This window comes from Marmota flaviventris, chromosome 11, assembly GCF_047511675.1.
Source record: "Marmota flaviventris isolate mMarFla1 chromosome 11, mMarFla1.hap1, whole genome shotgun sequence".
In the NCBI taxonomy this organism is placed as follows: domain Eukaryota; kingdom Metazoa; phylum Chordata; class Mammalia; order Rodentia; family Sciuridae; genus Marmota; species Marmota flaviventris.
Genome location: NC_092508.1, coordinates 8,990,985 through 9,014,380, shown reverse-complemented (window position 1 = coordinate 9,014,380; position 23,396 = coordinate 8,990,985). Strand labels below are relative to the sequence as shown.

The 23,396-nt window shown below is 34.2% G+C and overlaps 1 protein-coding gene across 19 annotated transcripts in view; it reads right to left on the bottom strand.

The window, feature by feature from the left end:
• Positions 1-23,396, bottom strand: part of Trip12 (thyroid hormone receptor interactor 12) — a 148,088-nt gene that overhangs the window by 28,635 nt on the left and 96,057 nt on the right. For 9 of the 19 annotated variants that reach the window (XM_071619576.1, XM_071619575.1, XM_027941980.2 and 6 more), the window contains 16 exons: positions 20,952-21,100; positions 17,130-17,165; positions 16,954-17,049; positions 15,980-16,072; positions 15,635-15,796; positions 13,762-13,830; positions 13,502-13,667; positions 10,613-10,730; positions 10,340-10,499; positions 8,356-8,509; positions 6,997-7,225; positions 6,576-6,694; positions 4,011-4,218; positions 1,656-1,756; positions 1,310-1,484; positions 98-239 (listed from right to left, as the gene is read on the bottom strand). In XM_071619576.1, coding sequence (XP_071475677.1) covers positions 98-239; positions 1,310-1,484; positions 1,656-1,756; positions 4,011-4,218; positions 6,576-6,694; positions 6,997-7,225; positions 8,356-8,509; positions 10,340-10,499; positions 10,613-10,730; positions 13,502-13,667; positions 13,762-13,830; positions 15,635-15,796; positions 15,980-16,072; positions 16,954-17,049; positions 17,130-17,165; positions 20,952-21,100 — 2,177 coding nt within the window. The remainder of the gene's footprint in view (positions 1-97; positions 240-1,309; positions 1,485-1,655; positions 1,757-4,010; positions 4,219-6,575; positions 6,695-6,996; positions 7,226-8,355; positions 8,510-10,339; positions 10,500-10,612; positions 10,731-13,501; positions 13,668-13,761; positions 13,831-15,634; positions 15,797-15,979; positions 16,073-16,953; positions 17,050-17,129; positions 17,166-20,951; positions 21,101-23,396) is intronic. The other 10 variants (XM_071619577.1, XM_027941983.2, XM_027941985.2 and 7 more) reach the window with 3 other exon arrangements.

Sequence of the window (23,396 nt, the reverse complement as noted above, 5' to 3'; positions counted from 1 at the left end):
AAAAAAAATAGATCTATGATAGCTAAATCCACAGAAAGGGAGAGTCATCAAGAAAAGAAATAGCAAGAATAAAAAGATCCTGGAAGAGACAGGATACCTGGAGGTTGAGTTGTTCAGTTGCAGCACAAAGTCTCTGAAGGACATTCAGTGCAGGGTTGCTTCCATCCATATTCTCAGAACTAAAATAACGCTCTACAAATTTATGTGCCTGCTCCTTAATCCAACCTTTAATTTTTTCTCTACAAGGAAAAGGGAGATATTAAATTCTCAGTGTTTATACTATGACTTTTGATCGAAAGAAAGTAAATAGCCACATTTAAAACGCTTTCTGGCCTAGGCTCAGATGAATAAATTCAGGTTCCATAGTAACCAAATTGTTTCACTTTGAGGTACTTAAAATACATTTTAGGTCATTACTTGAACAGTAAACAAGATATTCTAATTTCTTGTTACTCTACCAAGGTAATGATTTCCTAAGTGTTTATCAAAATGAAATTTTACATGGTTGTTTCCTAAAGTACCGACATACCCAAGGTGTCCTTTACTTGTGTTCCCTGGAGAGCTGAAGTAAAAAACTATTGAGAAACACGTACCCTGTAGATGTGTGATAAGGTATGACAAAAAGATCTGTATTTTAAATTATAAGTGCTGGTGGTTTCAGAAATATATTTGCTTAATTATTTTTATTAACTGAAATTCAGGAAAAAAAAAAACTAAAAATCACCACTTTTTTTAAAAGTGTGTATATTTTCTCAATGGCATTTATTGAAATTTCTCATTTGCAGAGAAAGTTATACGTTGCTATTCTATATTCAGAGCCAAAAAACAAAACAAAACAAAAAACTCCCAAAGACCTCAAAAGCTAATTTGTAAATTAGTATGAAATAGATTAGCTGACAGTTCCAAGTTCTTAAAAAAAAAAAAAAAAGGCTCTCCTCCAAATCTTTACATTTGATTGAAATGGGAAGAAAATTTCTGTCATAAAAACATGTGTGGACAGAAAATACCAGCTTTTCCTTCTCTAAAAAAAAAAACGAAGGGAAAGTTTCCATCCGGAACATAATTTGGTTTTGAATATATATTACATTTTAAAACTCAAGCTGGGAGTAAGATGCAATGTAGGAAAAAGCCAGATGCAGGGTTCATGAATTGAGAATATACCTCATCCTTGAGCTATGCCACTTCTGAGAACAAATTAAAGTTCTGTGTCCACGCATCATCTCCACACAATAAATGTGCTGAATGAAACAATGTTAAGGTTTCTGATATAAAATAGAAGCAAAACAGAATTAATCCCCCCCCACTTCACCTATTATTGGATATTGTGTCCTTTGAGGCAGCTCTGGCAAGACCACTAACTCCTGCAGTTCGAGCGGGCTCAATGTTGTTACTGTTGGACTGTGCGCTTAACCTTCCCCATGTTTTTGGATTCAAGCTTGCCAGGAAAGATGATTTAGGTGACTGAGTAGTAGTGGGGCTTTTAGCTATGAAAAGAAAAAGAACAGTTAAGTAATTTTAGCATAATTAATGAGAACCACAGAGTTTAAGACTCACCGCCCTAATGCATTAATTAAGAAAAGAACTAACATCACTGGGTCTTCAGACTCGGTATTTACTACCTCTTCTTGCCCCTACAGTTTCCACAAAGGAATTACCTTGATTGTCTACTTTGTCATCATCTCTTGGAGGTGAGTACTTTGGCCTTCTTGGCCCTCGTTTTGGCAGTCGTTTTCTCTTTAGAACATCACTTAATCGACTAATATGGAAAAATACGGGATAAGTTTAGTAATCACCACTAAAACAGGAAGCTAAAATAGCAAAAATAATGAATCACAAAATATTACACTGAAATAGGGTAACTTTCATTTAGTGATTATTTAATAATGCTGACTCTGTACCAGTCATGTTCAAACAGGTACTGATAAAAGAAATGATTAATAAGGACTAAAAATAAAAACTAGAATATGTGATTAATCCTCTATGTGTTCAGCTTTATTTTCAAATGTGGTGTATAAAGTATATAAAACAAATATATAAGAGCCAAATTAGTAAAAGTTGTGTGAAGAGTAGTCAAATATGAGTACTAAATTTCTTCCTAATCTACATGATAACAATTAAAATATGCATGGCACTGGTGATCACACAATCAAAATTCTTTCCTAACTGCTTACACTATCCTACACAAAGTTGTGCACCAGTGGGAGTAATAAACACTTCAGTGGGGGTTTTTTAAAATCTATGTATGTATCTAGTTGAGTGACAGTGTAAGGAACCTATTTTTAATTAGAACCATGAAACTGAACTGTCTATAGCTACTGTTCTTAACAACATTAGAAATAATTTTAAATAGCAACAGATTCTTTAAATAACTAAACTATGTAAGATGGAAAAGATGAAATATTTGGGTTCTTTCAATTCTCAGCACCAAAATAAATAAATGAATGAATAAATACATAAATGTATGCTTCGCTTCTATTAGTCTGTGGCTCAAGTAAATTTGAAAAAAAAAAGTTGGAAAAATTCTTCTACATCTGACATTTCTACAGCACATGTTTAATGATGTGTGCAAATGTGCTTGATAATCAAGAAAAATTATAAAACTAAAATATGATAAAACAATTTCTACTTTAAAACTGAATTAATGAACTTGAAATATAAAACCCTTTAAAACTCTGAAAATACTTTAAAAGTTTCTCTTTCTTTGGAATAATCAATTGTTAAGATTCTATAACCAATCAACTTCTTAGAGTGGCTCAACAATACAGCATTTACCTGACCTATATCCCAGTACCCAGAAATTCACTTGTACATTTATGACGGATGTCTCAAACACTGTGCCTGTATCATATGGCAAAATCCTACAATAACAGGTTTACTGCAGCCGCCAGGGGTGAGAGTGGGGCTAGGAAGGAAGGAGGAGGGATGATGTGTGGCTAGAAGGGAAAGCAACACATGAGGGAAAACAATACATGTGCAACCTCAGAATTGGGAAGGTGGTGATCCCCCACTATTCTCCTGGCCCAGTCTCATCAAACTTGGCCAATAACACAGATACCACCAAAACTAAGGAGTTTTCCTAAAATAACACAGTTTGCTACAAAGCCTAGAACCACTAAAATTTGTCTTTAAGCTAGAGTAGACAACCGCCAGCAGGTGGCACCAAAAGCAGCTCTATCTCTACAACTGGTGAGCTGCACAGGACAATGCTACCCTGAAGTTTACAAGCTTTAATTTTTGAGCCCCACTTACTGTTTCTGTTTTATCAAGACTTACTCTTCAGTTAAAAGGGAGCAAAATTACACAGAGAACATCCCAAATCACAGAGAACATTCCAAATTTCAGAATCTTTTCATCATATACCATTCATATAGCAATATTAAAATTTCTAACACCAAAGAAACAAAAACCCTTTTAAGAAAGTGTGATGTTTCCAATTCAACAATATGAAAATCAATGAGGGTTTGCCAATATTATTAACATAGTACAACAGAGATAAATTAGTGGAAGTAGAGATTTCTTTAAGAACTACCCATTTTCATTTGTTAACAAAGCAAAGTATCTGCTTCTATTTGCTAATTAAAGATAAATGGAAAACCAGTTATCTTTGCCTTGTCTAGAACTTCAATTTTTAATATTTTTCACAGTATCAGTACCTAGATGTCTCAAAGGTTATATTTATGCAGCAATACAGTAAACAATCACAAATTATGGAATGAGAAACTAAAGCTGAAATCCTATATCTGTAATGTTGTGCAATGTACTAACGTCTCTGAGCCTTTTATGTCAATGGAAACAGCACATATCTCTTGTAGTTCCAAAGCAAGGCCAAATAAAAATAAAGCAGCTTTTCCCAAAATATTTTCCTCTTACCCACTAAATGTCTAACAAAAGAGGAAAAAACAAAATGTTCACTTTCTGACATTCTACCATTTAAATCCCTGTTGAGTCTCAGGTACCAAAGGAGAGCTAAAGTCAAAGAATATAAAAATCATATCGAAAACCTCACTTACCCTTGAGGGCTTAGATCTAAAGAATCATCTCTGCTGTGTTGCAAGCTGGGAGATCCCAAATCAGCTGTGGCATTAGTGGCAGCTGTGGCTGTTCCACTGCTGACTGATGTTGTGGACCCCAAAGATCCTGACCCATTCGTACACGCCTTTGGTGGACTTGTCAACAAAGACTCTGATTCCGCTAAATGTTTAACTTGATGCATTACACCTTTATAATAATGGGAATGAAAAGGAGCTGGTTTCAGTTAGGAGTGAGGGCCACCTCCCACCTTACAAAATCCCTAATCAAACAATAGTTGGCAAATGGGGGAAAGTTTAGAAGCCATATATTTCAACGTGACTCAATCATAAAAATATGAAAATTAAAAAATATACATTGATATGTTTTCTTAGATTATAGGCAGGGTGCACACATTTACAACCCCAGCTACTTGGAAGGCCAAGGAAAAGGAAACAAAAGTTTGAGTATAGCCTCAACAACTTAACAAAACTCTGCCTCAAAATAAAAAGTAGAAAGAGATACAGATGTAGGTTACTGGTAGAGTGCCCCTGGGTTCAATACATAGTATTGTACAAAACAAAAACAACCAGATCATATAAAATTTAAGAGGATTGCAAATAAAGTCCTACTCAGGGTTCAGAATATTCATTATAAAAACAATAATCAATTACAGAAATATAGTACATCTTATGATATGATCAATCAGGGGGAGGGGGAGGAACGTAGTACTGTTTTATAACTTCAAGTGCTACAAGTTGACACTGCTGTCCAAGATGGTCATGACTGTCACTGTTGGCGTCATATGAAGAAAGCCAAACTGTAAACTTAAAAGGTGGGATTCTCATCTGGGGTAGGATCACAGAATTGTATATACATGAAGGCAAGGAAACTATATAGAAATCTGAATGAATTTGAGGGAAAATAAACACATTCTCATTGTGCTGAGGAAGACTCCAGATCTTCAAGAGAGAAGAGAAGAGAAGAGAAGAGAAGAGAAGAGAAGAGAAGAGAAGAGGAGAGGAGAGGAGAGGAGAGGAAGGAAGGAAGGAAACTGTTCAAAACAAAGAAAAAGCTGGGCATGGTGGCAATGGCCTATAATCCCTTGCAGCTTGGGAGGCTGAGAGAGGAGAATCGCTAGTTCAAAGCCAGCCTCAGCAAAAGCGAGGTGAGACACTGTCTCTAAATACAAAATAAGGGCTGGGGATGTGGCTCAGTGGTTAAGTGCCCCTGAGTTCAATCCCTGGTATCCCCCCACCCCCGCCCCAAAAGGAAATCAAACAGTGTTATTTAAATGAAACCTACTTTAATGATGAAAGCCTCTTCCCATTTTGTTCAATACTATTATATTAGGTTATCTATTTCATTCTCAAGATATGAAGAAATTAAGAACACAGTCGAAGGAAAAATGGTCAAAAGAATAGAAAATGAAACTAAATTACTTGAGGGAGAAAATAACTTTTTCCCATGTCTCCATAAGACCTTAATATCCTAAAAGACCAGAAAGGCTTAAAAATTTTTCTGTTAAGAACTTCTTGATCAATTAGGTAATACTGATAGGTTTATCTCTGAAATCTTCATGAAAAAAATGGAAAAGTACCAGATCTACCAGGCTGATTTTGACATTCAAATGGTGCAAACTGAAGAACTAGACAAACTGCATTCTAGAAGACTGTTCCAAGTCTTAAAATATTCCATTATCCACAAAATAAAAAATACATCCTCGGTGGAATGAGATGGACATCATTACCCTAAGTGCATGTATGAAGACACAAACGGTATGACTGTACACTGTATTCAAACAGAAATATGAAAAATTGTGCTCTATATGTGTAACATGAATTGAAATGTGTTCTGCTGACATATATAACAAACTAAAAATTTTTTAAAAAAGAATAAAAAATATATCCTCTAACAAGAATTTTTCTGGTGTGTTGATATGATTCTAAGAAACAGAGCAACGGGTAGGGGTGGGTAAAGCTTCACTGAATTGTACAAGGGGAATTAGGAAGGGGGATGGGAATGGGAAAGACTGTAGAATGAATTGGACATAACTTTCCTATGTTTATATATGAATACATGATTATTTTAACTCCACATCACGTACACGACAAAAATGAGAAGTTTATACTCCACTTATATGTGATATGTCAAAATACATTCTACTGTCATGTATAACTAAAAAGACCAAATAAAAATAAAATAGCTAGAAAACAAAAAACAAAGCAACATTTGACTTTCTGAAGGAATCTTTATGGGTGGTCATATATTACCTCTATGTTAAAAGTCCATAATTGATTTTAAATTTAGTATTTAAGGAAACATTCAACTCATTGAAAAATACTAAGTATTAGTTGACTACATTAAAAAGCATACTACCTGCATTTATATTATATACAAACATTTAGAAATACATAAAAGATACTCTACAGGCACTTAAGCTCTAACTATGTAAATATCTGGTATTTTAAAAAGTTCATATTGTCTGTACATTTAAAACTATTTCTACTTAAATACTATCTAGACTGAATGATTGATCATTAATTTATTACAAGGAATGACATTACCTTCTCTTCTGAAGTAAACACTAAAAATATCAGGTAATTTCTGCATTAAAATTTCTGCCATCTGAAGTGCTCCAACTACTATCTTCAGGTCTTGGCTTGATAGCATGGAAGCAATGTGACTAAAAAAAGAAAGCATTCATATATAAAAACTTTGTCTGAACTTGACATTATTTTTGGCCATACTACCTTAAATTTGAGAACAAAATATTTTTGTCATGAAACCACGCCATCATTCTAACATTTTTTCTTAAATTCTTAACTTTTATATTTTATACTTTTTTAATTAAAGTTTTGTATTAATATAGGGCTCCTATGCTCCAGTCATGTACATATTTTTTTCTGTATTCTGATTCTGGAGGTTCCTGAAATTATTTGCAAAGACTTGAATTTCTAAATGTTTTTACTGTTTCCATGAACACACCTTGAAACAGCATGATTTTTCAGAACATCCTTCAGAAGTTCGGCATCCGCAAAATAAATTATTCTAAGAATTGCTCTAAGGCACTTATGTCTGACCGCAGGTCCTGCTGAGGAACTATACACTTCATAAAGAACACCAAATAATGTCTTAATAAAAGACTTAGCCAGTTCCGGATCCTCTTTCATAAGCTGTGCTCGAGCATCATCCTTCTTTAACTCTGAATATCCACCTGTTATTTAAAAAAAAAAAAAAAAAAAAAAGTACAGTTCTAAAGTGAAAAGATTTCAGAAACACAATACACAACGTAAGTATTTAAGTCAATGTAATTATTTGCTTGAAAATTTTTTCATTATAGAACATTATTTTCATTGTTGAATTCAACTGTGGTTTACACACTAAAAATAGTACTAGGTCAAAATTTATACACAGGAAACTATCGACTGTTATAGCCAGCTGAAGATAATGAAGTATATATATACACCACACCATATCACTTTATTTAACTAATACATAATTCAGAGAAATACTGGGGAAATTTCAATACCAACAAAATAAAACATTTTTAAGAAATAAGCAGAGTCCAAGAAATGGAAAGTATTTAGCTGAAAGCTAAATAAAATGGATAAACCAGGGGATTTTGTCACACTTTGTTTAGAGGAAAAGAAGTATAGGGAAAAAGTAAATGATGAACCAGGAGTTGGAAAAAGTCTGGTATGTCCAGCCCAATATATCACTTGGCTTTGTAAATAAAATATTATTAGAACAAACCATGCACATTGGTTTGTATATTGTATATGGCTGCTTTGAACTACCAAGACACTGGCCAATATAGAGAATTATGACTTAAAAAGCCTAAAATATTTACTCTCCGACCCATTTCGAAAAAATATTTGCTGACCACTGCAATCTAAACTAGAGCTGAAAAAGCAATGGACTGAATTCCAGGGGAAATTCTGAGAGAAATTCTTAATTAAGGGGTGGGTGCAGGGGATGGGTGGGTGTCAGAAACATGAAAAAAAAATCACTATCATCTGTTCTCTTCATCAGTGAAGAAGAGAATTTTGTCACGAAGGCATAAAATAAAAACAATAATAAAACTAAAGGTAGAGAGTTAATAGGATCGGCCAGTTCTGAGACATCACTGTGAGAAAGACACCAGAGTTAAGTAATATGGTTCATTGATCAATTAAGGAACATAATTTTTAAAAAGCAAAAACAAAACCAAAAAAACCCATAAATTACTCTTAGTAAGTGCCTTAAGCTGAATAAGGATATTTAATGAAACAATTATTTATTATGCAAACACAAAACACTACCTACAGTACAATATAGCACTATTTTAACACCCAAAGTACTTACTAGTGTTAGTATTGGCTAATGGGTTAGGTTTTCTCTGAATGGCACGTGCTGTTCCCGTGTCCTCATTGATTTGCTGCATAGAATTAAAATCAATAGTATAAACTCGTCCCAGAGTGGACAAGCTTATCTCATCCTCACCGACCTGATGGGCTGCCTGAGAGCAAAGAAAGAGAAACCTTGAATATAAACATGGAGAAATTCATTACCTTAAGACACAGCGGGAACCCTCCATACATGTTATCTTACATTTTTTTCCCCCAATCAGGTCTTAGATGATGAGATAACAGAATATGGAAGATTTAATAAGTGTGGATATGACAAAATTCATTTATTCAATAAATCGTTTTAAATTAAACAAAGATATATACCTAAGTTCCTATGAGGCACCCTTAGACATAAATGCATATAAAACTCTAATGAAACATAAAGCCATGTAGCAACACTGACATGAAGATTCCATTTTACCATTTACATTAAAGAAGTTTTTTTTGCCCAGTGCTCTACCACTGAGCCATATCCCCAACTTAAAGAAAGCTTTTAAGATATTGCTGAGAGAAAAAAATTTATTGTCCATAATCTTAGAATCCAATTCCTAAATCAGAAAGATTATTTATATAATGAATTCTTTGCAATCCACAATATCCTCCTTTAAAGAAAATGATCCTATACAATTGTCCTCGAGTACACAAAGAAGACTTTACATTTAAATGGTACTCTCAGATCCAAAGGAACACAAGTAAAACTAAGAGAGTAATCTCCAAGGTTGCACATAGCAGATGGAACACTGCTTGACTTCAGACAGTCTTACAAGCCACAGATTATTCATTCATTTTTAGAGTTCAATTTAGGCTGGCACTGCAAGACTGAATGTAAGAAAGGACTCTTAGGAAACATAAGAGAGTAAGCTAATAGTGAAGTGCAATTACCAGGAAAATGCTAAACACAACACTTAAGAGATGAAGACCATTAGCAAGTGTAGTCTGCTTACATTCTAAGGCAAAAATGCACAAAAGAGCAAAGTTCACTTTCACTAATAGCCTCCCTATGAATTTAGATTTCTTCATGAGAGGTTTTGATTTTATAATGTATGTCGATGGTTAAATTTTATTTCAAAAATTCATTTTCAGACACTAACTGGAAAACATCTTTAAAGACAGATGTCTTTTAAAGAAGTGTGATGTTCCAAGAATATTCAAATATGAAAGGCTGAAATTAAAAAATAAAATTTATAGGCATTTTATATATAGAAAATACTAGTGAAGGATACATAACATCTCAATGAAATATTTCAAAGCTGTGGCAAACATTTTGCTGATTTGAGAATGTAAAAAAAAATATTTCAGTGTAAACATTAAGTATAGAAATAGAAATGAAATATCAAAATAAATTAGCCAGAAAAAAAAAAAAATCACTGTTGACATTTTGGTACTTTCCTTTTGTATTATTCTTCTCTCTCATGAAGTTCCCAAAAGATTCACATAATTTTTATGTATCATATTTTTCATTTAAGTCATCAAAAGCTATCCCATTAATAACCAAATTATAAGTTTACATATGTATCATATTTCCTTATCATTCACCCAGGGCTAGATATTTGTTTTCATGTTGTAGCTCTTAAAAAATACTGAGGTATGTAAATCTGTTTGTGGGATATTTCTTTTGAATTGAAGTAAAAGTAAATATGTTTTAGAAGAATGTAGCCTAATTTCTCCAATGTTTCCTTTCAAGAATGAGGAAACTATGGAACAAAGAACTTAAATTACTTGCAACAAGTCAATCAGGTAGTTAGCAGCAGAAGCAGGACTAGAACATCATGTTTTCTGACCTGAACAGAAATGAGGACCTTGTTCTCAGGAGACAAAATGAGAGAATCTTAAGTTAATTCAAAATTGAGCACACCGAAGTATACACACCCACCTCCCATTCCATCCCTACACCCACTATCCACCAAAATAGACATATTTAAATGGTACAATGAAACTACTACCTCAATGATCCGGCTGTCAATCCTGTTATAGGGATGCCAGAGGCCCCGGTCATCTCGCCACTGCCATATCGCACCATCTGTGTTCTGTGCATTTCCCTTCTTCAACATGGTATCAACTGCAAAAATGCCTTCTTTTGGTAAACATGGCATAAGTTCACTGAAAACAAAAAGTGCAATTATTTTAATAAGTAGCTTCCTGAACTATGGGTGAATGTTAGACCTCTAAAATAACCTCACAAACTACAGAATTATTATTAGCCCCATCTTTACCAAATCAGGGATGTCAGTTCATATAGTTCTTGAGGACTCCGTGGAACAAGATCAATTTGCTCTTGACAGCTTCCATTGGAGGCACCACACAGCAGGAAGTGAAGAGTTTCTGCAATGTCTGTGAAACCAGCAAGAAAACACAAAAGCCTATTAAATTAGTTGTATTACCTAATTTAAGATACAATCAAGTTGGCATGGTGGCACATGCCTATAATCCCAGCAGCTCAGTAGGCAGAAGCAGGAGAACTGAGTTCAAAGCCAGCCTTATCAAAAGCAACTGAGACCGTTTCTCTAATAAAATTCAAAATGGGGCTGGGGATGTGGCCCAGTAGTTGACTGCCCCTGAATCCCTGGTACCAAAAAAGAAAAAGGGGGTGTGGGGGATGAATAAATCATTCCCTAGGGGAAAACAATCACATTGTCTTATAAAACAACATAATACAAAAATTAAAGTTAAAAAAAATCCAAATTAACTACAATAAAAACCTAAGAAGAAATTTTATGTAGATTTTAATCATTTCTTTCTGAGGACTTCACTCTTGAATCCAAACCTTCTAGCTGGGTTCCTAATTGAACTTACATCCATCTAACCTGAGAATGAGAAATTTTTTACTACATTCCTTAAGGAGTACAGCATTTTGTACAAAAGTACACTCAACATACTGACATTCACATACACTGATATATATACCTTTGATTCAAATATAATGAAGATGTATGGCAAATAGGATCTAATGTAGCACATGGGAACACTTGGAGCTTCCCTACTATGATCAGGAAAGCCACTGCCTTATGTGACATTGCTTAGTTATCAACTTCATATAGAGGCTCATTTTAATAATTCTCTACATAAGTTTCCATTCCCAGAAGATATTAAATCAGTTTCTGGAAGATGCTGCATGAAAACTGCCCAGGTGCATTGATAATGTGAGTAGAAAGAACTTCCAGTCTCCACAGGTTTAGTCACTCTGTGGACGAAATCTGAGGACAGAGCTGAGTCTCTGTTGGTTGCTAGTGTGTGTTTGTGTTTCTGTAATTATTACAGATATGCAAAAACGCACAATTTTGAAAGTGATTAAAATTTCTTAAAAAGGTAGTTTTTCTTTTTTCAAGAAATGTGAATTACAGGTGCACACCTGTAATTCCAGTGACTTCAGAGGCCAAAAGTTTAAGGCCAGCCTCAGGAAACTGAGACCCTGTAGCCAAATTTAAGGGAAAAAAAAAAAAAAGCTGGGGTTGGTGCTCAGTAGTAAAGTGCCTCTGGGTTCAATCCCAGTACTCCCCCCAACACACACACACACACACACACACACAAATTGTGCGTTATCAATTTTTTTAATATTTATTTTTTAGTTGTAGTTGGACACAATATCTTTATTTATTTATTTTTATGTGGTGCTAAGGATAGAACCCAGGGCCTTGCACACGCTAGGCAAGTGTCATCAATTCTTGAATTTTTTTTTTTTTTAAGAAACTGAATGACCAGAAACATAGATAAACAGAAAAAGTCCACATTTCCTCTATGATATCAATATAGGGGAAAAAAATTATGTCTAGCAGCCCACATGATAAATGTGTGCGAAACTTCTTGGGAGTTAAAGAGGTGAAAATATGCATCATGTTAAATTCCAAAATGTTAAAACAAAGTAAAGCAGTAATTTCCCAAACTTGTATGTACTACTATACCACACAATAGCTGCAGATAATTTGTGAAATCGAAGTCATGGAAATTCTGAGCTAATATAAAGTTCAAAGAGCTCCTGGGAACTTTAATAGTAAGAAAAGTGAATTGAGACTATTCGAGAAGGAATTAAATCTTTCTTAGTCTTATTTAGGCCAAGAGCTTGCTGTTCATGACACAGGCAAAACAGTCATCTCTGAAGTACTTTTAGGAAAGACTAATCTTTTCAATTAGTCTCCTCAACAAACACTTGGTCTTTCTATCAAGTTCTGTGCCAATGCACTAATTCACAAGAAATTCAATTACATAAAAACTGAAGTTTCCCCAAAAAGAAAATATTATACTGCTAAATATACTGTCTGAACTAATGTACCAAAAGCAACTTTATCAGTGAATATCATTGCTGACTCCCAAAATAATACCTCAGAGATCAGAATTATGGGTATGAAATTAATCATAATTATAGGTGTTCCAAAAATGTGATCAATACTCTACTAGAAATAAACAAAATATGTTTTCTGAAGTCCCAATCCTCTGACATTAATTTGTGAAATCAAAGGTTTAAGGCAGGAAACAATCAACTGCACACAATACTAACACAATAAAATTTTATTTCCTGAACACTGGGTAAGGTATGGAAACACAAAATTAGCAAATAAAGTAAAACACTTTGAGCTTTTGAGGGAAGAAAACATTCCAGAATCACATAAGCTGCTGGAAAATATAATATGGGAAAAATATGATTTTAGTACCCAAAAATTGAATACAAGTAGTTATTGATAAAATAAAACTCAAAATTCTAATGAAAAACTATTGTATGACTCATATTATATAGAAATCAATTATCTTGGGTCAATAGCCCCAAATCACCAAGGATTAATTTTTTTAAATATTGTAAGTGACAGTATTAAAATTCTGTGTTAGAAACATTAATATATTGTCCAATATAAATTTTATATACATACACACACCCATCCATATATATGTATGTTCCATGACTCCCTGCTCCATCCCTATGAAATTGAACCCAGGGCCTTGCTCATGCTAAGTGAGTGCTGTACCATTGAGCTACATCCCCAACCCAATATTTTTCTTCCTTAATATCCTATGCCATTCAAAATCTCTAGTTTGGCTTCTGTGGACTTTACTTATCAATGAAAAACAAGTAACTTTTCTTGCTTAAAATGCAGTCATAGAACAGCACTTACTTTGCTTCATAAGTTGAACAGCTAATGTTGGACAGTTGGAACACATCAGAGAAAACATGCGAACTACCATTATAAACATCCCAGAACTTAAAATTGGTGGAGTCACAACCAACAGTTGTTGAACATTTGTAAGCAGATCTTTGGAAGCAACCTGCTGGAGTAAATTCTTCATGAACACAAGGAAAAAAAAAAAGGTTAAATTGTGGTTTGATAACTCAACAACTTTAGTAAAGTATGACCAATGACAAAATGCTGATTACCTCCTCATGTTGGAAGTTGTCCACGAGACGTGCAAAACAAAGGCAAGTACTTTCTACTGACTTTTTGTCCTATTTTTTTAAAGAAGAACAATTAAGTTTATCAATAAAAAAAATTTGCATGGTCATACATCATACAAAAAGATAATACACTATATCATCCTTTTTTTTTTAACTCCTAATTCTCTGAGGGGACTTCAATTAATAGATATAAGCTATTCAAACATAAATGAGCCTAGGTAAGGTAACATTGGTACTATCAATTATACTGATTTAACAATTACCCTCATCCATAAAGACCATACTAGATGAAAAGCAAAAACACAGTAAAGGAAGAATAAATATTGAACTTATGTAATCAAATACCTAAAATAAAGGCTATGTCAATAAATATTTTTAAATATTCCAAATAGAAATATTTAAATATATACACACTAAAAAGGCAGAAACAGTTAAGCCTAAGTTTGTGAACCAGGGGAATGCCAGGACTTGAGCATCTACAAATTCTAAACGGGGGGGGGGCTTGAATCAATCCCCCACAAATACCAAAGGACAAACTATATTGATAATGCCAAAACCTGTACGTAGATTTGTTATATTCCATATAAAAACATTCTAGGAAAGATTCAATTCTACAAAATGAGAAATGATTTACTATTAAAACAAGTTGCTATTCACTATAAAAATTACAATGATCTCTCTAGAGAAAACATTTATAATAATCCTCATAATAAGTGAAAGAATATTTTACTAGTTTCACTAATATTTTGATAGACCTTGTTTTTTCCTAATTTATAAGTGGACTTCATACATAAAAAATAGACTTACTTCTGTAAAAAATAGAAATTGAGGTTTATAAAGCCCTACACCTTTCACTGCCACTGTGTAACACCAGAAAGAGTGCTACCAAATAGTGGCCAAGTATTTAACTTCTCTGATTTTTATATCTTATTTCTAAAGAAGGACATTATACAGTACTGATTATCACAATGAATTAGAGAATATATTTTTAGCCTATAAAAAGATTACCTTAGTCAACTATATTTTAAAGAACAAAGAAAAAAGTGAATGGCATTACTCTGTCTTGATCATGTTAGAAATAAAAATTTCAGGGATGACTCAATGTACATTATCATTTATCCATCTTACATAAATCCCTTATTTATTCGAACATATTTTATGTACCTAATCTCCCACATTTTTAAGCATACTTTGGGTGATTTTAAAGCCAGATTTCTAAAACTATCTTCAGCATAACAACAAAATTGTAAAACATTACTGTATTGCGCGCACTTTCTCTCTGTGTGTGTGTGTGTGTGTGTGTGTGAGAGAGAGAGAGAGAGAGAGAGAGAGAGATATCAGAAGGAAGTACATTCTATGCTAAACATTTATTTACAGTTTTAAAAACTCAGTTTCTCTACAACCTTGAAATTTACAAACCTGCTTTTCATACTGCATCACCAATTCTAGTCCTTTGATTCTACCTTCTACATGACTACTCTTCGCCAATGCCAAACAGCTTCAGTCTACATTTTTCATTTCTATTTGGGACAGATTTGTCTCTCTTCTGGTCTTCTTAATCCATATCCTCAACCTGATCCCATCCTTACCCTTTCAAGAAAAGGTGATCTTTCCAGAATAAATTCTGATCATATCACATAGTAAACACTTAAGGTTTTCTACAATAACAAATTAATCTTAAAATCAAAATAATTAAAAATATCAAACACACACACATAACTATTAATTTGGGTAAATACACCAAAATATTATACAGTAACCTAATAAAGTTATCCCCATTCAAAGATTTATAGTACTAGTTGGAATAACCATAATAAAACTATTTTGTGACACATAAAATAGGTTCATAATTTACCTGATGGGTTAGCCTTTGGGTTAGCAATGGGAGGGAATCTGCCACAAAATGAAATTCATCTGGTGTGATACTCTGACAGCAATTGGCTGCAATTGCTAGTGCATTTCTTTGGGCATTTATGCTGAAGAACTCTAGATACAGCAAGCAGTCTGCCAAACCACCCTAAAATACAGAAAACTGTTAAGGCAACAAGAACAACAAAAAAAACTAACTATTAAAAAGCCTAGCTAATTACTTTGGAAACAAAGTGTGCATCTTACAGTGATTGCAATCACAGAATCAGTACAAATGCAGATCTAAAATACAACACTGAATGAAATATAGTCCTTTAGTAATGACACTTACTGCCTGTAGAATGGCTTTACTGTGTCTCCGTGACAACATCTCCAAGGCAGTCAAGGCCTGCTCTGCCACGTCAATACACTGAATAACTTGCAGCTGGGAAAATATAAATAAGTAAATTAAGGTTATCATTTAAGTTCTTTTCCAATAACTTAACTTCTACATGAACACAGAATTTTCTCCCATCTACTCAGTCTCTAACATGAAACCCACCATAAGAAACAAGTTCCTTGAGCTTAAGCTATAAAATGGAGCCAACTAATAGTTTCCTCCCAATTAATTTGTTTCATTTTGAGATACTGAAAATACATTTTATGTAGAGAATAAATCTTCACATTTGAAATACGCAAGTTGTTTTGCATAATAATATTTTAAAATCAGGTTTAGAATTATACACCGTGTTCCATGCTTTTCAAATAAAACAACTTTTACTGTGCTGAAAAAGGCCGATAAGCTGGGCATATTGGCAAGCACCTATAGTCCAAGCACTCAAGAGAATAAGCTGAGAAGATCACTTGTGCCCAGGAATTCAAGATAGGCCTGGGCCACATACCGAGATCCTACATCAAAAGACAGACTCATAAGACAAACCAGAAGCACAACATACATACACCATATGAAAAAAACTGTCCTTTTCCACTGACTTAATTTTATGTCTTTAATCAAGGCACTCTGCCTCAACCTTTTCAGCTACACAATAAGGATAGGATATAAACAGCTGTCAACTTCACTGGTGGATTTTCTAGAAACATTATTTTTAACCAAGCCCTTTGGGATGTTCTTTAAAGATATTATACTAATGTGGTATCTGTTCTTACTAAAAATTGTAATATGGGGCTGATTTTATAAATGATTTATTAGCTTCAAACTAATTGTCTGTAAACCATGAAATATTTTTCTGGAATCTTGGCTAAACGATATACTTTAGTTTAATGAAAGTTGGAATTCAAGAGTTTTAAACTGTTCCCCAGGTCTACCTTTTCTAAAAAGACAGGAATAGCATCCACAACGACGGCAGACGACCGAGGAAGTGCTTCCATCATGTACGTTAAGGCTCGGCAAGCATGGTTCATCTAGAAAGAAAGAAGGCTTTTACTCAAAAACTCAAAAGCAAAACTTAAAAAGTGTATTTAAAAATACAATATATACTTACAATATCAAAATTATGCTCCATCTGCAGTAATGTTATCTGTTAAAAAGACAACAAAGTAGAAGTTATATTCTTAGAATAGCCCTAGAAACATCTCTTGTTCTTTAAACTGAAACGGAAAGGTTTCTTTGTTGTTGTTGTTATACCATAGATTGAACCCAGGGACACTTAACAATTAAGCCACATCCCCAGACTTTTTATTTAAAGACAGGGTCTAAGTTGTTGAAGCTGGCTTTGAACTCAAGGTCCTCCTGCCTCAGCTTGTTGAGCCACTGGGATTACATGAGTGGGCCACTGTGCCTGGCTGAAAAGCATTAATCCAAGACTTTTACCTCACAAAAATAACATAAAGGTAAAGCCTAGAAGGCCATGCACAATTTACAAGCACATTTAGGATGGCATTCGTTACATGCTACAGTTCTAATTTGAGCATATTGCTAAACATCACCACATGACCCAGGTCAAAGTCAAATCCTTTCTCTTGCTTATAACCCAACCTTTGGGTGGATTTAACCCCCTTCAGAATCCCACTAATGTATCACTGGAGACTTATCTCTGTTAATAAATATTTGCCAGATAAATGCACAGAGACTAAAATTGCACTGACATTTGTATATCAGTGCAAATGTCAGCACAGGGACAGGGATGTGGTTCAGTGGAAGAGAACTTGCCTAGCATGTAGGAGGCCCTGGCTTCAATCCCCAGCACCATAAAAACAAAAAGAGTGTTAGCCCAGTTTCAGGATCACAGCTTACAACACTTATGAACAAACTTTCTAAACAATAAGCACCATTTAGCTCAGCTTAAAATTCTGAAAACAAGACTGATCATAACAGAAACTGATTAAGACAAATTAATGTAATTATTCCACCTAAGTGATTCTGCACACCTGATTTTATTTGTTTTTATGGAAAAGACTCTGAATAGATTTCAACCATGTTTTTTTTTTTAAAAAAAAAAAGGAATGCAAAACTGCTAACAGTATATATTCCATTTTCCTGAAATCTGACTCACCAAAGAAATTTCCTCCTTGAGGTAAGGCAGTCAATTCACTGTTTTCTAAGAGCAATGGAAAATTTCAAATGCACTAAAGACAAGTCAAAGTATCCTTTAATTTAAATGTCTAACTACAATAACAGACATCACATATCATAATACAATACTCAACTGAATATGTATCTTCTCAGCTCTGAATCATACCAGGTACAGGATACTAACATACCAGGTCCTGAAAACAACTTTTGTTTTAAAACAAAAAATATACATACCCACAGGCCTCACATTTTAGGACCAAACAATACTGAATATCTCAAATCACCTACAATCAACCACTTAAGTCTAACCTGCAAGGGTTGTCATGTTAACAGAAAGAGTAGTAAGTGCCCAACTTTTGGATGGAATATGTATGGAACAAATGGTTATAGCTTCCCATAAGCCAAAATGACTATTTATGGTTACATGAGTATATGGTAATAGGTAGATATCTATTTTTGATAAATTTGGACAACTCATTAATAGTCAGTATTAATATCATCTAAGGCTCAAATCTAATAAGTACTTAATATTTCAATAAGCAGAAAATTAAGTAAATTCAATTATGTGTCAACATTCCTCCTGTCAGGCCCGGTAGCACATGGCTATAACCTCAGCAGCTCAGGAAGCTGAGGCAGGAGAATTGCAAGTTCAAAGCCAGCCTCAGCAACTTAGTAGGACCCTCTCGAAATAAAAAATATAAAGGGCTGAAATGCGGCTCAATGGGTAAGTGCCCCTGAGGTTCAATCCCAGGTATTCTCATCCTCCCAAAATTCTTCCTACACTTCACTGATTCTTCATTTTAACTATTGATAGCAAATAGCAAAAGTTAGCTCAAGTCTTTGTTGCTTTATTCATCCATTTTTTGTTACTGGGGACTGAACCCATAGGTACTTTGCCACTGAGCTACATACTTAGCAACACCATCCCCAACCCTTTGATAAGGGTTTTGCCATTACCCAGCTACTCTTCTGACAGAGTATCTGAAATACAGTACTCAAAGGTTATACCCTCCCCTCCAAAATCAACCCAATTAATAACTAGGCAAAGGAATTAAATTAAATTAATTTCTCAAAAGAAATACAAATGGCCAGGAAATATATATGAAAAAATTGTTCAACATCCTTAGCGACGAGGGAAATATAAATCAAAACTATATTGTGATGACATTTCACTCCAGTCAGCATGGCAGCCATCAAGAAAACAAACAATAATAAAAGCTAAAGAGATGTTAAAAAAAAAAAAACACTAAATAGGACAGGAAAAAAAATTAACAAAGAAAAAGAAACACACTATCGGTGGAACTGGAAATTAGTAAGACCAGCATAGAAATCAGTATGGAGATTCTTCAGAAAACTACAAATAGAAGCCACTTATACCACTCCTCAGTATCTATCCTAAAGAACTAAAGTCAGCATATTATAGCAATACATACATAAATATGTTTTCAGCAGCACAATTCTTGATCGTCAAACTACGGAACCAAACTAGGTGTCCACTGATGGATGAATGCAAAAAGAAAATGTGGCATATATACATAATGGAATTTTATTCAGCCAAAAGATAAAATTTTGTAATTTGTAGGAAAATGAGTAGAACTGAAATAAGCCCAACTTAGAAAGTCAAAGGTCGTGTGTTTTCTCTCATATATGGAAGCTAAAGAGGAAAAAGGAAAGGGGATAAGGAATTTCTCATAAAAATCAAAGGGAGATCAGTAGAGTAAAGGGACGGGAAGTAGAGGGGGGAGAAGAAGGAAAGGAGATACACTGGGGAATGATATTGGCCAAATTATCTTGTAATATTGTGTGCATGTCATAATATACAACTTTAATGCATCAATAAAAGAAATGGAAGGTGGGAGATAACCAGAAAAGATAAGTGTGGTTCCTGTGTCTCCTCAAGACTCTTTGACAACAAAAAGGCCATCACTAGATGTAGTCCCTAGATGTTGAACTTCCAGAATCATGAACCAATATAAACTTTTTTATATACTTTTAAAAAAAGGTCTTTTTTTTTTTCCTCTTAACATAAAACCTTTTTAAAAATGAAAGCCTTTTAAACTGGAAGGATCTATATGGCAATACTGGCTTGTCTACTGTTGTCATGCACATGCTTACCAAACACTAAACCTTTCTGGTCCACAAAATAATCAAAATGAGTTTCTTGTTATTATTGCCCCATAGATCAGGAGGTTAAAACAAAAAGATTACACAATTAGCCAGGTGTGGTAGCGCATGCCTGTAATCCCTGTGGCTGAGGAGGCCGAGACAGAAGGGTCAAGAGTCCAAAGCCAGCCTCAATAACAGTGAGGTGCTAAGCAACTCTGTGAGACCCTGTCTCTAAATACAAAATAGGGCTGGGGATGTGGCTCAGTGGTTGAGTGCCCCTGAGTTTAATCCCTGGTACACCCCCAACCCCGCCAAAAACAGGCTTACACATTTAACACAGTAAGAGTCAAGGTGTTATTGACAGGATTAATAATTTTAAAATGGAAAACCAGTCATTATCAAGTATCAAGCAACTTCATCAAAAAATAGTCTAGTAGAGCACTTGCCTACCATGCTCAAGGCCCTGGGTTTCATCCCCAGAACCTCAAAACAAGAAAAAAGGAAAAAAAAAAAAACTTTCATTAAGTTATCATTAGCCATCATTCCTAATATCTACAAGCACAAGATAAAAGTACCTACGTACAGACTCCTCTTAGTTCTATCATGTTTTAAAATTATAATGACAATAAGCTCAAGAACCTTCACAGGACAATTAAGATGAAACAAAGGGACATCATATGCTTACCAAAGCTGGAACCACACTCTTAACAGGAAACCCCCCCAGTGTCTCTTCATTTCCCATGACCAACAGCTGGCACATTTCAATCACTGCCTGAAGCTGCTGACTTTCATCACTGGCTTGTAGTCCTTGAAGAAGCTGCTGGGCCTTAGAACCTTCAGGTGGGGGAAAAAAAAAAATTCTATTTAAACATTTAAGGAAAGTATTGCTTAGTTTAAGGTGAGACTCTAACTGATAAGTGGCTGATTTATCTTCCTTGGATTGCAACTAAAGGCTAGGTCTATTATAGGTCAATACACATTACTAGCATAGTCAAAGAAGAATCAAATTGGTTGGATCTGTTCTGCCTTATTTGTTATTCATACAATTTTTTTTGTCATTTGATTGAGAGAAGCTCATTAGTTTTTTAACAGCAAAAACAAATACTATGACCTAACAGCTTTAATACACCTACTTTTAAAGGAATAAACAACCAAGTAAAAGCTTTCTGCAATAATAAAAACCAAGACTTCAAAGGAAACATTATATTCCTCTAAATATGTGCCACCAAAATAAATGGGATACAAGCAACAGAAAAAAGGGTAAGAAAATAAACCCAAATAGAATAATACATCTAACAAAGAAGAGTGAGAAAGAACAAAGGATTCTGTAAAAACATCAAAATAGCCTTTACATCTTCTCTCATTTCATGTGTAGGTTCTGGCTATCGAGTATTTCCCACTTTAAGACAAAATTTCATTATCCAAACAATTGGCAAAAACTGACACTCAAATACCACTGAGAAATGAGTTGTCACCAAGCTTAATAAGACAGTCAAAAAGCCATTTCATTTTTTCACAGACATTTTCCTACATGAAACCATAATTAATTCCAATTAATGTTTACCAAGCCTAAAGTTGATGTTTCAAGCCCTTTCTTTTCTTATACCTTTTCACATTACTCTTTGTTTATCAGGTTTTTCTACTCCATATTGTAACTGTTTAAATGCAAAAAATTTGGAATTTTGGGGGGATATTTGGGGGACACTGTTAACCAATTTGTAATTCACAACAAAACCTAAAGTTTCTTACTGTAATTAAGCTTCAGTAATTTTGCAGGGGAGATAAAAAGTGCACATGGTGATCCTTGGAAGATGTGTTTTCTCTATTATTTAAGACTGTGACTATGAATGAATTCCACAATTACTGTTGACTACCTGTCTTGTGTTGATCTGAAAGTACATCCAGTTAGAGTATACTCTACTTCCAGTAATTTTTGTGTCTATGTGAAAGGGGGGGGGGGGCACTAAGTTGCTTCAAAATTCATTTTAAAAGGATGAAGAAATTCACATTAAATGTATCTTAAACAGCACAACCATCTAAAATGGAAAAAAATGACACAATGCCCTTCAACAGGGGTCTTATATCTGGGCTGGTAATTCAAAGTATATGAATCTCTTTAACAAGACCAATATCATCCAACACCATGAGATAAAAAGAACACATGCCAAATTGAAAATAAAAGAAAGCCAAAACTAAAAGAATATATTCTCTGATATGTAAAGCAAATCCAACTCATATCAGTATATTTTGGATGTAGTGCCATTTTATACTCTTAAAAATAAATGAGAAACCCCAAAGCAAGTTTATTTTTAATATCTATTTTTTGTTAAAGGTGGACACAATATCTTTATTTTATATTTATGCAGAGCTGAGGATCAAACCCAGTGCCTCATGTATGCTATGCATGCGCTTTACCTCAGGGGCGCTTAACCATTGAGCCACATCCCCAGCCCCAGTACTTTATTTATTTGAGTTGTTTACTGATGTTTTAAAAGGGGGTTTTAGAATTACAGATTAATAAATAAAATTTTGTGGAAAATAACAATATTAAAACAATAAACAGGCAAGGTGCAGTGGCACATGCCTGTAATCCCAGGGGCCTGGAAGGCTGAGGTACCTCTCAAGTTCAAACCAGTCTCAGTAACTTAACAAGGCTGTAACAAACTCAGTGAGACCTTGTCTCTAAATAAAATATAAAAGGAGCTGGGGATGTGCATCAGTGGTTAAGTGCCCCTGAGATTAATCCCTGATACCAAAGGAAAAAAAAAAAAAAGGAAAAAAAAATTAAATAAATAGAAGATGGCATCATTGGATATCTGTGGCAAATCATCTTAATGTCAAGCTTAATAAAGGACAACCGGGTTCTCAACTCTATTTGTATACTCAATCTGTGGAGATGCTATTTGAGATGAAATCTATGAAAAACTAGCCACCATTCTGTCACAAAGATTATTACAACAACATGAATTCACAAATAAAGACCTAACTCAGTTATTTAACTTTCTTCATCAAGAATATCCATGAGTAAAACTAGAATAATAATTATTATTATTAACTAGGAGTGGCAATAAACGACTGCATTCAATCTCTTACTGAAGAATACAATGACTGTGAGGACAGGTTGGAGCCA